The sequence below is a fragment of the Rhagoletis pomonella genome, unplaced genomic scaffold, assembly GCF_013731165.1.
Source record: "Rhagoletis pomonella isolate Grant_MI unplaced genomic scaffold, Rhpom_1.0 Rhpom_scaffold_00005, whole genome shotgun sequence".
In the NCBI taxonomy this organism is placed as follows: domain Eukaryota; kingdom Metazoa; phylum Arthropoda; class Insecta; order Diptera; family Tephritidae; genus Rhagoletis; species Rhagoletis pomonella.
In genome coordinates, this window is record NW_023458559.1 from 22,985,235 (window position 1) to 23,002,023 (window position 16,789).

The following is a 16,789-nucleotide window of genomic DNA, read 5'->3' on the forward strand; positions in this document are numbered from 1 at the left end:
ATTTTTTACATAACTAAAACTTTGCGAAAACTGAGCCGATTGGGACCTTTTTTTTAATTTTTCTTTTTCAATTTTTTATAAAATTTTCCATTTTTAAACCGACTTCACAAAAAGGAGGAGGTTATCAATTCGTCGAAATATTTTTTTATGTATGTTACCGCATAACTTTGGACGACGTTAACCGATTTCTATAATTATTATTTTTTTTTTTTTTAAGGAAAGCTGGCACCTCAGAGGAGGTCCCATATCAATTTGGTTTAGATAAGATCATTTTATCATGAAAAAATAACGGTATCTAATCGTAAATTTTTATATAGGAAGTGAGGTCGGTTTTCTTTTTTACTTAAAAACGACTTGTTTAGTTTAAATGTTTATTTCCAAAAACACGTACTGATCGATTTTCTTGAATTTTTTTTCTAAAAGTCGGTCAACCATTCTGAAATTTTAAAGCATTGTCCGATAATGGGATAACAACAATGGGTTAAATTCTTTCTGGGTCGTTAAATTAATGAAAAACTTAAAAATTTCGTCCAATTCAACGGCAAGAGCTCTGATTGCGTCAAATGAAATGCATTAATCAAAATGATAAAAATATTACATTGTAGGCGAAAAAGTCTCTATATAACTGCGGTGAGAATTACGACTAATCACTTTCGCGTAATCAATTGTTATCTTCTTACTTTAAGTTTGATCGAAGGTTTGGATACTCAGACATGGCGTTTGAGTAACATTATTTCTTGCTCATATTTCATTAAAAAAAATATTGTGTATATTCACGCTTGCTTGGTTATCAGGTTATCTGGTTATGTGGTTATATTGTTTATTCAGTTTACAACAATAAAATTCACTGCATAATAATAATTTTTAATCAGATAACCTGATAACCTGGCAAGTGTGAACAACCACATTGAATTAACCTTTCTTCGAAAAAACGTATTCCAATAGTTACTTACTCCTCTGTCGGAAAATTATTTGTCACTTTTGCATAGCAAATCAATGCATAGGTATTATGTTAATGCCTTTTTACTATACCTTTTTGGAACTGATTTTTTAAGTGTTGAGTTAAAATTTCGTAGGATATGGGTCGAGAATTCTTTTCCGAAAACTGAATGAGAAAAATGGCTTAAAAGATTTTGCATGGTGATCGTAAGCTCGAAGGTATCCCAAATTTCCCATTATGTTTGCTCAAACATTTACCTCTTCTTTAGAAATCTTCTGTAACAATTCTGACTTTCATACCTATCGAAATAGTTTCTAATTGCAGTTTAGCATTTGTATCCTAAAGACGTGACGTCTTAATAGAATAATTATTCCCAAAATCAGATAAGAATTAAAAAATAGCGATATTATCGGCGATGATTTTCATAAAAAACGGTAGAAAATACTGGCAAGGAATATGATACATACAAATATACATATTTTATTTTTCACATAAAATCTAGTCTATCCCAAATGTTCCACGTTCTTCTTTTTAATCTCAGAAAAAGTTTATAATGACTTTTGCAAAAAATTTTAAATTAAAATTTATCAAGACAAATTCTGTTGGACTAGAAAAAACTATTTTCTACTTTTTAGTGCATTTATAGAGGAATGGTATATTATAAAGTTTTTTTATTACATTTTATATACGTATATTAAACTGCCTTCGTGCTTAGAGTGGAAGTAAATAATAATGTCTTTATGGTATTATGCTAACAAAAAAAATGTCTGCCTTTCTGGTTCTAGGTATGATTTTTATGTTTATATTTATAATTGTTATAATTTTATTGGAAATATACCCTTAGTAAACGAAAATTTCACCATAAAATGTTAAGCCTGATTAAATTTCCTAAATGCAATCCCACATTGGATGGAGTCGTTATGGGGCCATTTGCATATCACAAGACCATTTGCCGACAGCAGCAAAATGCCCTTTTGGCCGTATCGAAATGCGTATGCGAGTGGTGTTCACCTTATATTATCTTGTAGACGTATTTATTAACCCGACACTTACCAGCCACTTCGATTTCACAGAATGTCCCCGGGCCGACGGTGTTGTTGGCGACACATCGATAAGTGCGTGCAATCGCATAACCGTCGTCCAACACATAGAAACTCTTGTCGATGAAATCCTGCCGTTCGCCACTGCCCAGCCATTCGGCGCTGTCATTTTCCGCTTTAATTGACCATGAAAAATCCGCCTGAAATAAAAAAAATAATAATAAATACAAATAAGCAAATAAACGGTTAAATTCCGAGTCTACTATGTTGTGTACTTGTCTACACACATTTGTACATACAACATGCACATAAGTAGTGAGTGTGCACGTGTGCAATGCAATATTTATATTTAAACGTTTTTGTCACTGTTATCGAAACGGTTTTTATTACTATCGGTGTTGTGTGCATCTTGTTTCGGTGGGTTGGTTATAAATACTCGATTGTTTGATTAAGAGTAAGCCTTGCAAAAAGTGTTAATATTTTTATACAATTACGGGTATATGAATTTGTACGAATGTATGCGTGCGGATAAATTTTAATATCCACTCAATTTCTTGCAGTCAGAGAAGTAAATTTAAATTCCAATTGGCGTGAATGTGTATACTCATAAATGGAGATAAATAGGTAGACATGTGTGCTACGATAAAAGTGTTCTGCGATATCTTATTGCTATAATCCTTGTCACGCCATACGAGAACTGACTTAAACCGTTGTTGACAAATAAAATTGCCAACGATGATTAAGTGATACTCAAACAGAATTTTTTAATGCTCGCATTTGCCGGTAAGTGCTTTATTATGCAGGAGAATTGAAATTTCCAACACCTGCAGAAAAGATTCTTGAGGAATCGAATTATTAACCATGACAGAGAGTTCTATGTATTGGAACCCGTAGGTTTTTCTCGGAGCTATCCAGCAGCCCTTAGCTTCCACACCGTATGTTCCGTGTTTCATGTCAGAACGTACGACGAGCACACTCAAGTGCAAATCTTGTCTTGTCTGGTGCCAATAGCAGGTAAGTCCTTGACTGCGCACTGCAGTTGGTTTGGTCAACGGGTCACTGGTGAACGAAAAAATTCTAAAATATTAGTCAACTAAACTTCACCCGACTACCACCGACTTTTCTTCAAATGAGTTCTGCGTTTGGGGGTTAAATGACGTGTCAGTCAGTGGCGGACCCACGGGCGGTGTTTTGATATGGCGTATATGTATTTATAATATGTCGTCTATGTATTAAAACATCTCCCGTGAGTCCGCCACGGACTGACACGTAGTTTAACCCCCAAAACGCCCCCGCTGGATCCGGTGGGCTTTGCCATCTAGTCGTAGGTTTCGTACGAAAACTGGTATTTTTCGTATATAAAATACATGGAAAACTTCGAGCGCTTTGAGCGACCTCTAAACCACTTTTGATTTCGAAATAAAAAAGAGGTATATTTTTTCGATATAGAAAGATTCCGACTTTACTTTTTGACATGCATTTTTGGACAACCGTAGTTGTTTTGCCTTTAGATGTCTGCAATTACCAAAGCACTAAATCTAAATTGTAACCGCCGCTAGTGACGGACCTGTCAAGAGTCTTCGCCTCAGTTTGTCATTCCACGCCGATCTCTCTGATCTATGTATCTCGATTTATTACTGCGAAAAGCTATACCATTTCCCCTAAAATATTCTTACAACTTGAATGAATAATACCAAGTTGCATTTATGAAATCACCTCAATGACACACCAAATATGATGGTTAAGATCCCGAATATTCTATTGGCCTCTTTTGACGGCTCTCTTTGATATTTTTCGCTTACAACGCCGCAGTGGACGCAGTTAACAACATCTCCAGACATAACAAACAACGCACTACGGACCTGAATAGTGAGGCCACAAAGTTCTGGAAGGGGATGATTTCTTTTTAAAAAGAAAATGCTGATTGGAAAGGGTTAAGGTAAATTATAAGTGAAGTACTTGCATAAATATGCACTTACATATGGGTGTTTCCATAAAAATGTAAACCGAAAATGCAAGTAAGTGAATTAAAACGGCTTTATAGCTTGAAATTTTATATTCAGATGGCGGAAAAAGGGTTTAAAAACGCGAAACGACGGAGAGAAGAACTGAAAAAACTAAATTAAAAGTTTAATTTAGTATGTGTTACTAGTAAAAATAATGTATGCGGTAAAAATCTGTCGCGTAAGTTATTTTTTTTTTGTAATAAAATCTAAGCCGAGATAATTTCTACTAAAAATGGAAGGATTGTAAAAGTGCATTATTTAGCTTAGTTTATGAATTTTTAAAGAAAAGAAAAACTCGAATGATTCGCAGACTTTCGCATATATTCATATGCGCCTAAAAAACACTTCTTTTTTTTTGTCGCGTACGTTATCACCTTGTTTTGAACAGATATTTTCCACACCACAGTTTCGAGGCTGCTTATATTTTTCTTAAACCTAGTACCCTTGGGTTGCAATATAACCGTAATCTTGTTTTTCAGTAACTTCTATTTTTGAGAGATTTATGTTACTCCATAAGCGTACGAATGTCGCGTACGGCTGCATGGCAACACCCATATGTAAATATGTGTACTGGACCATAGATGCAAGGAATCGTAAATTTATAAATGCTTCATAAATATGTAAATAAGAAAAGGTGTGCAAGTAAAATAAATATTTGTATGTAAGTACTTACGTTCAGCCTGGAAAGAGAATACCAGAGCATGCTTGTCGAAATGAGAAATTGACTATTGAACGGCGTGGCCGTCACCTTTATATTTTTCGAGTATTTTCAAACGTGTATGTGTCTAAAGAGTGTCAAGAGTGAGCAAGAATTCTACTCATTGCTGCAAACATGTTTGCATATATGTACATACATTTGTATGTATATTTCAAGTGCTCCTGAAATTGCAGTGGCGTGTTAGTGCGTTGGTGCCTGCAATTGAAATGCTATCGTTTTATTGCCATTGCAATAACAACAGCAATAAACCGAAACAACAACAGCTTGAATACCAGCTCATGCAACAGTTGCAAGACTCGTGTTGGCTGAAGCATGCACCAGCGCAACCAGTGGGGCCGGTAGTAGCCGTCATTCAGGCGTACAACCATTCAACCATTGAGCCACACGAAATCCTCCATACAGACTCACAAACAAATGTACATACAAATATGTATGAATATGTGGGCACAACAAAACAACTGGTGTAAAGCTCGTCCCTCACTGCCACTTTCCATGCATCAGTGCACTCTCACTTGCACATATCCGATTTCTGTGTATCGAACTCAAACTATTCGCAGTTTGATGCCGCTCGCTTGTAGTAATCAGCAGCGTTAACGAAAAATAACACATGCATTGCATACTTTACGGCGTGCGTACGCTTGTTTGGTGTATGGCAGGACTCTGTGCTCTGTGTGTGTGTATGTTAAATGTTACGAAAAACTGGGTTGTCAGAATATTCTGCTGCGGCCATTGACGGCATTGCGGAACTTCGAAGGGAGCTAGTCCTTGGATTTGTGTATTTCACAATACCCCAATGTGTGGTTATGCGTTTGTATATGTGTGTAAATGTGAATGTTTTGCGGTAATATGTGTGTGTGGGAGTATGTTTTTGTATGCTTGTGCGCTTACCTCTACAGGATTTCCGAATGCTGTGCAAATTAGTGTATCCTGGTCATCGATCTCGTGCCTTTCAATTTCGCAACGTGGCTTAACTGCATGCAGACATGCAATCAGCAATGCCAAAAATAAAAGAAAAATCAGGAACAGGAACATCAACAGCAACATCAATGGCAACGGTAGCATCAGCGTTTTGAAAGCCAGCGCAGAGTCCGATACGCACACATACATGTCCATCGAAATGAAAAAAAGAAAGAAACAAGTTGGTGGTTTATAAGTTGGATTTTTCAAAATACTTTTATAACGCAATTAGCTAATGCAACGGAGAGCCTCACGAATAGTTTTGTAATATTGGAGATGGCAAACTAAAAAAAATTTTATTTACATACATATCGCTCATTTACTTCAATAGTGTCATATCTAATCTAAACAAGTAAGAAAATCTAAGTTTGGGCGGAGCCGAACATTAAATACCCGGCGCAAGTATTAAATAAATGTTTTTTCACCTTTCCGAAGCCTACCGCTACATAGTAAGCCGGGGTGTATCAATTTTGAGTAAATTAGCGTCCTTAAATTTCGAAATATTGAAGTTTCAAGCATTTCTAAAATTTACCGTTATATTAAAAGCCGTAATTTTAGCCCGATTTCAATAATTTTCAACGTTTTGCTTTTATGTGGCAAGCACAATAACCGTACCGAGTTTGGTACAAATTGGTAGAACGGTTACCGAGATACATATATGTGATCATAAGTTGGCGGTGCCACGCCCGTTTTCCAAAATTTTATCATAAACGTATTTCTTGGTAAAGGATTGTCGCAAGCATCAATTTTGAATAAATTAGCTTTAATATTTACTGACTTGTCGAAGATTTTGTATTTCTCTAAATTACCGTTATATGGGAAGTGGGCGTGGTTATTGTCCGATTTTTTAAATTTTCGGTCATTTAGTATGCTGTATCAAGGCCAATAACTGTGCCAAGTTTGGAAGAAATTGGTGCAGCGGCTACCAAGATATACACATGTAACCATAAGTGGGCGTGGCTACGCCCATTTCCAAAAATTTATAATAATCTTATTTTTCGTCTGAAAATTATTACAAATATCAATTTTGAGTGAATTATCTTCAGTAGTTACTAAAATATCGCAGTTTTCGTATTTCTGGAAATTACCGTTATATGGGAAGTGGGCGTGGTTACTGTCCGATTTCGCCCATTTTCAATACCAACCTACCTTGGATTAAGAGAAACCGGCATACCAAATTTCGTTGAGATATCTCAATTTTTGCACAGACAGACGGACGGACAGACAGACATGGCTTAATCGATTTCTCTATTCATTCTGAGCATATATGTATACATTTGTCTATATCTATCTCGATTCGTTTTGGCTGTTGCAAACAACCGTTATGTGAACAAAATTAATATACCCTTGTGCACAAGTGCGCTCGGGTATAAAAATGCACATTTTTAGTTGAGTATACAGAAATTACCGCTACCTCTTCTTCTAAGTTGTGTAAAAATTTCATAGCTGTGTCGATTACCAGTATCTCACTAGAACAAAATATGTTTTACTATGGAAGTAAATTCAAAACTTTAAAGCCGTTTTTCTCGGGTTTTACTTGTTTGAGTGATGACACTATTAAAGTAAAGTACATCTACATATCACTCGTTATCTGTCACAATACAAAAAAATTGCATATTTAAGGTAATGATGTAGCATAACCCCTCATACCATGCTTCATATTGTATAATTCGTACATGCTAAAATCCTTTGAAGTTTCCGCACGAAAAGCAAATATGTGTCTACCACCTACCCGTAAAGAGCTAATTTAAGAGTCCGAAATTGGGGTATTGGCCTTCATCCAAAGGACAACCTATATGAGCTTAAACTCATACATCAATTGAGTCAAATGAGGAACATTTTGGACTCTTTTGAGACAATTGTTGATCTCAAAAATGGCTACTTCAGACTTAAAAAAAATCACTTGGATTCCTTTTCAAATTTGAATATACTTACAAATTTTTGGTTGATTTTTTCTCAGTGTATCTATTGAGTTTTCGATCCATTGAACTCAATGTAACGATTCTTTACCACTTAGACGACACTGCAGAAGTGCAGATGGAGAGCGCCCAGCAAAAACACCTCTACAAGCTCTGCCTACAAATATTGATTCATTCGTAAAGAAGTTCACTGCTCCCTTCCTCCAATCACCTCGCCCCATCTAGTCCGCTCGTGCCGGAATATAGGAAGAGATGGAGCTGCTGGGAATCATTTTGAAGGCGCAGTACTCTGTCTGGTCAGGGAGGAAATCAAAGCCCTCTAGAAGTCATCAGTCGAGATGAGAATGTAACTCGTACGCCGTTTACGTACGTTGGATTTTAACTAATATTGGATCCGGCATTTCGAATTTGTAAACACTGATTTCATAAAAGTGATCAGCGACATCAAAAACCCCGATTAGAAAGCTTAAAGCGAATCTAATCCAAACTAATTTTTTGGCTCCAAATATTGAGCCTGCCATTTTGAATTTTTAAAATTCGGCCCAGACTCGTAATAATCAGAAGCCCTAAAACTATAAACAGCCACGTTTAGGTTTTCTTCTTTAGTGTTGAGTTCTCCAGAGTCACAAAAGTTGTAAAGGGAAATCTAATTTAAAGTTTCTTTAGACGCCATAGTTAAACCGCAATCCTGAATTTAAAAAAACGCTCATCGCCATTTAAGATAATTTTCCCAGAAGAATTCGAATTGTTCAAATCAAATCAAAAATGGAGAGGTGGGGCGGCTTGGCAAAGAATGTTCCCTATATTTCTTACTCTCATAGAGTATGGGTATCGCTCGTATCTTTTTGGGAAAAAACTGCACATTACTGCAAAAAAATACAGTTCGCAGTAACTCCATTTAAGAACAAAAGCATTTTTTACAGTACCGTTTTTATACCCGAGCGCACTTGTGCACAAGGGTATTATAACTTTGTTCACATAACGGTTGTTTGTAACAGGCAAAACGAATCGAGATAGATATAGACAAATGTATACATAAATGATCAGGATGAAAAGAGAAATCGATTAAGCGGTGACTGTCTGTCCGTCCGTCCGTCCGTCCGTCCGTCCGTCTGTCCGTCTGTGCACACGATAACTCGAGTAAAAATTAAGATATCTTAACGAAACTTGGTACGTGTACTTCTTTCGGGCGTAGGACGGATGGTATTGAAAATGGGCAAAATCGGACAATAACCACGCCTACCTCCCATATAACGGTAATTTTCAGAAATACGAAAACTGCGATATTTTAGTAACTACTGAAGATTATTCACTCAAAATTGATATTTGCAATAACTTTTAGACGAAAAATAAGAATATTATAAATTTTTGAAAAATGGGCGTAGCCACGCCCACTTATGGTTACATGTGTATATCTTGGCAACCGCTGCACCGATTTCTTCCAAACTTGGCACAATTATTGACCTTGGTACAGGATACCAAATGGCTGAAAATTTAAAAAATCGGACAATAACCACGCCTACATCCCATATAACGGTAATTTGGAGAAATACGAAATCTTCGATAAATCAGTAAATATTAAAGCTAATTTATTAAAAATTGATGCTTGCAACAATTCTTTACCAGGAAATACGCTTATCATAACATTTCGGAAAATGGGCGTGGCACCGCCCACTTATGATCACATATATGTATCTCGGTAACCGTTCCACCAATTTGTACCAAACTCGGTATGGTTATTGTGCTTGCCACATAAAAGCAAAACATTCAAAATTATTGAAATCGGACTAAAATTACGGCTTTTCATATAACGGTAAATTTTAAAAATGCTTGAAACGTCAATATTTCGAAATTTAAGGACGCTAATTTATTCAAAATTGATACACCCCGGCTTACCATGTAGCGGTAGCTTTCGGAAAGGTGAAAAGCCATATATGTAATACTTGCGCCGGGTATTTAATGTTCGGCCCCGCCCGAACTTAGACTTTCTTACTTGTTTTTAACTGTTTTCCAATTAAATAAAGGAATTCCTGTTTATGTCTAAGAAAAGCCATGTAATTCCAAATTTCTCACTTTGTATAATAGCTAGAGGAATTCAAAAAGTTGCACTAAAACAAAATTCTAGTTTATAAAGTTACTATGATCGAAAATTTGCTTTATATGCTTTATATGCTAAACTTAACGCGAATTGTTAGTCTATGAAACTTGTTTAAAGCTACAAAAGTGCAAACCTGGAATTTAAAAATAAATTTTTGTTAAATTATTTTAATTTTTCTACAAAGTTTGTTGTGTGGATTGATATGATGTTAAATATTATATAATTAACAAGTGTTTAATAAAAAATTGATAAACATTAAAAAAAACAAAAGGAAAATAGTCAAAATAGGTCAAGATGTCGTGTCCGTATTTTTTACATAAGAGTATATATGTATGTATATGCATTTTTATAGCGTATTTCCACGAACACTGTGTATTAAAAAAATTTGGGCAGAAAAAAGAATAAATGCAGTATTTAGGAAACAATCGCAGTATCAATGTCTTGAATCCAAAACAAAGTATTGTACTGCCAAAAAAAAGTATAGATACTAGCGTTAAGTATGGGTCATATCAATATCACGCCATTTCAAATTGATAAATTTCCACGAATATTTGTTTATTTATTTTTAAGAATTTTCAATTAAAACAGAGGTCGTCAATTTTATTGTGGTGCATTAATATTTCTTTCAATAGTGTTATTGAGCTTTGTACCACAATTTTATTTGTTATGAAAAATTGAATATAGCAGCTATGTATAACTTCTACCGCTTAGAATTTGTTGTTTTTCCTTTTTTTTTTTTAAACACTTACATATGTATGTATATGGAAAGGTGGTCCCATAAAATTTGTGCTTAACAAAAAAATATCTTTCTTCGTAACCGAATTAACGCTGTTGGTTACGTTTTTTTTCCACATAATTGGAATTGTGTGAAAACTTAAATGAAGGTACTCACAAATATAATAATTTTTTTTATAGCCTACTTATAAGGGTTAAAAAGTCCAAGTCAGCATAATTTGACGACTCTTCCGGTCAATTTCAATTGAATGGTGTCGATTAGTTTGAACAAAACGACCAAACTCAGCATAAAAAGTATTAGCTATACTTGAATAGCGTTACAACCTTTCAATAATAATATTAAATAGGCTTATCAAAGCGTGACCAGCTGCAAAATGCCTCTTCCCAACGTCGTCGCTCGACGATGATCTGGAATAACTAGCAAACTTTATTTTTATTTCTCGCTTAATAAATACACGTACATATGTGTGTATGTTTGGTTTAACCGCAGGACTTTATGTTTTTGAAACGTTTATCGCATAATTCGTTGCTCGAGTAATTTTACAAAATAACACGAAACAACTAAAATCAAACCGAATAATAGAAATATTAGAAATAGCGTGAGGCAATCAAAATGCAGAAGTATTCCCTTTAACTGCAAGGCTGGGAGGGCAGCCACACAATGGAAATAACAATTTTGTGGCTGTGACTTTGCAACAATTGTCGAAAAAGGTTCAAACCAAATCGTTACATATAGTATTATATTGAAAAGGAAAGTATCAAAATGGATATAATCATAAAATTCGTAGAATTGCTCGGACGATTTCAAACACTTGTCGCCATTGCGACGGTCTAGGGGTTTCCACTTGACAAGCCAACAAACAAAGCAAATCAAAGGACATTTTCGTATTTCATATAAATTTTGCCACTTTCATATATTGGATGGCACAAATACGTACATGCATATGTGCTTGTGAGTGCGTCAATTCTAAAGTGTACAAATCCAGCTAAGTTGGCAATTGCAGTCACAGCACACTGTAATGTCAAACATTCCGAGTAGATTTTTTTTAGAGATTTCAAAGAGGGTAGCTTAAAAATGACATGTGACAGTTTCATATTCGATGCCACCGTCCCTTTTCCATTCTATTCGAGGTTATGTTGAAATAAATCCAATTCGAAAGCCAAAAAATTAAATTGTCTAAATGGGTAAGTATGTCAACTTACATTGTACATCGATGAATGTTTCCGCTGTGCTATTGCCGTGCTTATTCGAGGCGACACAAGTGTAAATTCCAGAATCATTGCGAGTCATTGGTGTGTTGATGATTAAAGCTTGATCCTGGCCGAGTTTTGTGCTGTTGAATATCCAGTTGTAGTGAGCGCCTGAAAATAAAAAAGTAAATTGAATTGTACGGTTAAATTATTTTTGGGTATGTTACATAAATACATGTGTATGATAAAAAGGGGACTATAATATGAGTTTTGTTTTTTTCCTATTTTTACACTCACACACAAGAATATAATGTCCCAATATTTTTTTTTCAAATACCAACACACATTTATTCAACTTTGAATAATGTTCGTTCATCCTACCTTTCTCTTTCATCCTTCGAATAGAAAGGCTGAGAAAATGCCTTTCCAATGATACCTTACAAGTCTAAATCGGAAGAGTTTAGGTTCAGTTATTCACGGTTTTCTTATACCAATCTTTGAAAAAATTAAAAAAAAATCAAAAATCTTATTATTACGATTCCGTTCAAATTATTTTTATTTATATTTTTATTTTCATGTAAATATTTTAAGTTTAAACCGTTTTGTCATTTGAGGATTTTTTTTCAAAAAGCATCTTTAAGAAACTATTTTTATTCATAAAAAACTTAATTTTTGGAAGTATTTTCAAATCGGTCCAGCTCGCTTTAATCTTAATACTTTTCCGAAATATTTTGGTGGTCGTCTTAAACTATAATAGGTTTTATAATTCCAATGGAAAAACAGTACGGATCTTTTTTTTATGGAGGGTGATGCAGTCTAATGTACATACACATAAATAAAAAAGGTATACTCTGGGCCGTTAAATTTTCCTCGAGAATTCAACATTTTTCTAGTCAATTCCATACGTTTCTTATGAACTTTTATGTTAGTTGAGAAAAATCACAGCACCGTTTGAGACCAAACAATGTTTTAGGCACGGCGATTCACTCTCGTGCGTGTTTTTCAATCTGATGCTGGAAAGCATAATAAGAGCTGCCTGTCTAAATCGCAGCGGCACTATATATGTATATCAGTTATGGGCACTGCCTTGCCCGCGGGCAAAGCTCTTTTAAGCTTTCTATCTATTTTGTATAGTGGCGTGCAGAGTAAAAGCTCTCTCTGCCCATCTCTGATGTATATACAAATAACGAAGTTACTGGCGTATGCAGATGATATCGATATCGTCGGTGTGAAAGAAAGGGACGTAACTGCAGTATTTTTCAATTTAGAAAAATAAGCTAAAGAGGTTGGTCAATCGGTTAATGAAGACGAGACAAAGTACCACCTAGCAACATATAAGGACTCCACGCGTTTCGGGACACACATCGCTGTCGGCTTTTGACTTTGCTCGTAACTTTGTTTACCTAGGATCCAAGCATAAACACCACCAACAACGTCAGCATGGAGATAAAGCGGAGAATAACTCTTCCCAGGCAATTGAAAAGCAGAGCTCTCACTTGGCGAACAAAAATTATGCTCTACAAGTCTCTCGTCATGGCCGTTATATAATATGGCCCATAAACATAGACGAACGGTTGTGGTGCCAAATAAGAAGAAGAAGATAAATTTTCCAATATTCGCATCTATAAATCTAATAATCTGGACAATAGAGAGTTTAAGTCTAATACTTAGGTCCATAGTCTTTTTGAATCACGTGAGCGAGTCCTTAAATTCCAAGTAAGGAAATACCGGAAATGGTTTGATGTTAAAATTACAAATATGTACTTATGTATATCAACTTACTTAGTTAGATTAAAATTAATGGATTTTAATACTGGAAAGTTGAGTTATTTTGCAATCCGATATCCTTAAAAGTATACTATGTAATAAATATATTTATGTAACTCATACACCCCGATACACTACTTATGTACATACATATCTCGGCCCATATAATCTGAGCAATCACATGCTGATACATATGTTTGCAAAAATTGGTTGATATGTACGTGCTTAAGACTGCCAACAACGCACATGGGGGCCCTTCAAAAATGTCAATTTTAACATGTCTCAACCTCGGTATTTTGTTTTTGCGCCAACGCGCTGCTGATACCAGTACATAACATAACGGCGTTGTTGGGCCACTTGAGACTGAATGTCACTCAACACGCTCGACTGTAGCGATTCGCAATCCATTGGCTAAAGACGTGGTGGTTGGCAACTAAGACCGAGGCTGATGCATACTGTCATGTCACTCTTGTCATTTATGTCAACGCTGACAGAAAATGCTGCCATTTTCAACTTCGCATTTACAACGATTGTCAATACAATAACAGCCGTGCAAGATGCATTACATTCATACTTACATACATAAATATGTATGCAAATGTAATGGGGTATTGAAGAAAACATACCCTGTGGGGAAATCCCTAGTTCTGAACTGGGGCGCTTCTAGTACATTTAGACCCAGTACTGGTTCGCGATAAATCTCTTTTGCATGCAAGCAACTGGCGAATTTAACATGGCGATGTCCTAGGAAGTGTCAATTGCCCCCCGCTGCATCCCTTTTTCGATAGTTCCGAACTAGTCCTAAATTCTATAGTTCCGAACCAGTTCTGAAATCGACAGACGAAATAAAAAAGTATCATGATTTTTCAATCTTTTTGGTTCTTCCGTGTGTGCAATTTTAGGTTATTTTGGAAGAAATGTGTTTTCAATTTGAAATTAAATTTGTTTGAATGATTGTAAGAAATGTACGTTTACATACCTTTAGCTGTAGCTGAGTTTGCAGAGGTTCTCTCTGTTATTTCTTAGATTCCAGACGGTCCCAAGATGTTGAAATGTTAACACAAATTTTAGTTTTGTATTACCAAGCTATGAAAAAGCATCTGCGAAGCGCAGAATAGAAGCGTATTTGAGCGAAAAAGCCGCCGAACACATATCTATGTAAAGTAAACAAGCCCCCCGCTGCATCCCTTATTCGATAGTTCCGAATTAGTTCTAAATTCGACAAATAAGATCTAGTTCGTTCTGCGTCCCTTTTTCTATAGTTCCGAACCATTTCTAAATTCGTCACTTTAGATATCGATTTCTAGTTAAAAAACTGAAATAAATTAGTGTTTTAAAAGTACCACTTTTCTCCGATTTTGGACTGGTGGGGATTTAGTTCATATCGGACTAGTTCGTTTTTGGCGATAAAGACCTAGTACGGAACTAGAAATTTGATTCACTAGTCCGCGGTTTCCCTGCAGGGTATGTATGTACATTCATGTGTGCGCGTGTATTTTATTTGCATATCTAATGTATGGAAAATATTTATAATCTGCTATCGATACTTACTGGGGTTAGCTCTGGCATTGCAAATGACACGTCCGGGTATCGTCCCTTCCTGCACATAAACCCTGTCATCGGAAACGGTTGAGTTCTCCGGCGCATCTTTTCGTCAAGAAATCGAGGAGGAAATAAAAAAGAAGTTTTAGTTGTTGATAAAACCGTAAATACATGTATTTCTGAGATGTTTTTGGATATGCTACATTTACTGTTATGCTGTCTATTTATAAAGCGCTATGTTAAAGGGTGAGTGATTGGGAGTAGTTTACAGCTTGTCACATATCATTATCGTAACTTACATTCAATTGAGAAGTATGTAGAACTCTTGATGCCAGGTCCAACGGTATTTCCTGTCGAAACGCATGTGTAGTTGGCGCTATCCGCTTCAATATCGAACTTATGATTGGGCCAATTTGACATATTAAAGTGCTACGAAAAGTGAAATGAAAAACGATAAAATGAAATTTATTAATAATGCTAATAACAGGAAGAAATTAAATTTAAATTCGCCAATGCACGTAAGGGTGTCTCGGAAATGTTTCTTGCGAAATTATTTATAAACGTATATTTTCTTTTCTTTTTTACGTAAAAACCATTTATATAAAGCTTTTAAAGGGACATTTTCTATTTTGTAATTTTAGTTACCTAAACAAACCATGGTGTTCTTGGACCAAATTCAACTTAGTCAGTTTGGAACGATAGGATTTCCAATTATACTAATTTAGGGGAGGGGGACGTTACCAAGTCAGAATTTTTGTCAGTTTTAATCGTAGTGAGTGCCGATTTCAAAAACTGTCACTTGTTTGATTTCCATCCGAAATTTGCGCATTTATAGTATAAATAAGACTATATATGAATAATTTTTCACAAATGTATATACTTGTACATGTATACCCTGCAAGAAATTCCGTAGTCGTCTACTACAATAGCTAACTTTTGGTCCACTTATAATGGCTAATATTTATCTAGTTTCAAAGTCATGCAGTGCTCAATAGAAAATATTTGTGTAATATTTTTTACAAAGAAAAAATTAATAAAAAATTTTATTTTCTTATTTGTCATTATGCTTCTTTATTGCAAGCAAAAACACGAACATTGAGAAAAGCCGTTAATCAGGCATGTTCTGCAAATTGTACGATTTCAAATCGGTGCGATTTGCAAAGTATTGTTGTATATTTGTAATCAAATTGTTAAATATTTGAAATGGAAAGTGATACTCGGAAGTATATCATTTACGTTATATCTACATACAGTATCGGTCATATCTATAGCACGCCATTTCGAAGTGATATTGTGTGCAACTTATGTTTATCTGTTTATTTTTGACAATTTTCAATTAAAATACAGTTCTTTCTCTAACAAACCCCATATAAACCAAAGTTTAACAATTTGTAGAAAACTTCAAAAAAGTGCAACAAATTTTCACCTAAGTTTCAAACCTTTTTCCCGGAAGAGTTAGAATTTTTTCGAGTACACAGTTTTTTAGCCCAATCAATTTTAGTCTGATAATGTGCAAGTTTCAAGTGACTGAAAGTTACCTTTGATTTTTTTTTCGCCAAAGGTGTTGCAGTTTTCATCCATATACAAATAAATTGAGTTTATTCATTATATGGAAGCCAATGCGACAAAAAAAATTCTAAAAAATCAACGGTAATTCGTTATCAGACTAAAATTGCAGTGGCTAAAAAACTCTGCACTCGAAAAAATTCTAACACTGCCGAGAAAAAAGTTTGAAACTTAGGTGAAAATTTGTTGAACTTTTTTGAAGTTTTCTACAAATCGTTAAACTTGGGTTTATATGGGGTTTGTTAGAGAAAGAACTGTATTTTAATTGAAAATTCTTAAAAATAAATAAATAAACATAAGTGGCACACAA

At 35.1% G+C, this 16,789-nt stretch overlaps 1 protein-coding gene across 1 annotated transcript in view; it reads right to left on the reverse strand.

Moving 5' to 3' along the window:
• LOC118738771 overlaps window positions 1-16,789 on the reverse strand; it is a gene marked incomplete in the record, with an annotated part of 347,848 nt that overhangs the window by 62,064 nt on the left and 268,995 nt on the right. Inside the window, 5 exon segments of the mRNA XM_036469734.1 lie at window positions 1,994-2,180; window positions 5,593-5,675; window positions 11,617-11,775; window positions 14,923-15,018; window positions 15,213-15,342. Of these exon segments, the coding sequence (XP_036325627.1) occupies window positions 1,994-2,180; window positions 5,593-5,675; window positions 11,617-11,775; window positions 14,923-15,018; window positions 15,213-15,342 (655 nt within the window).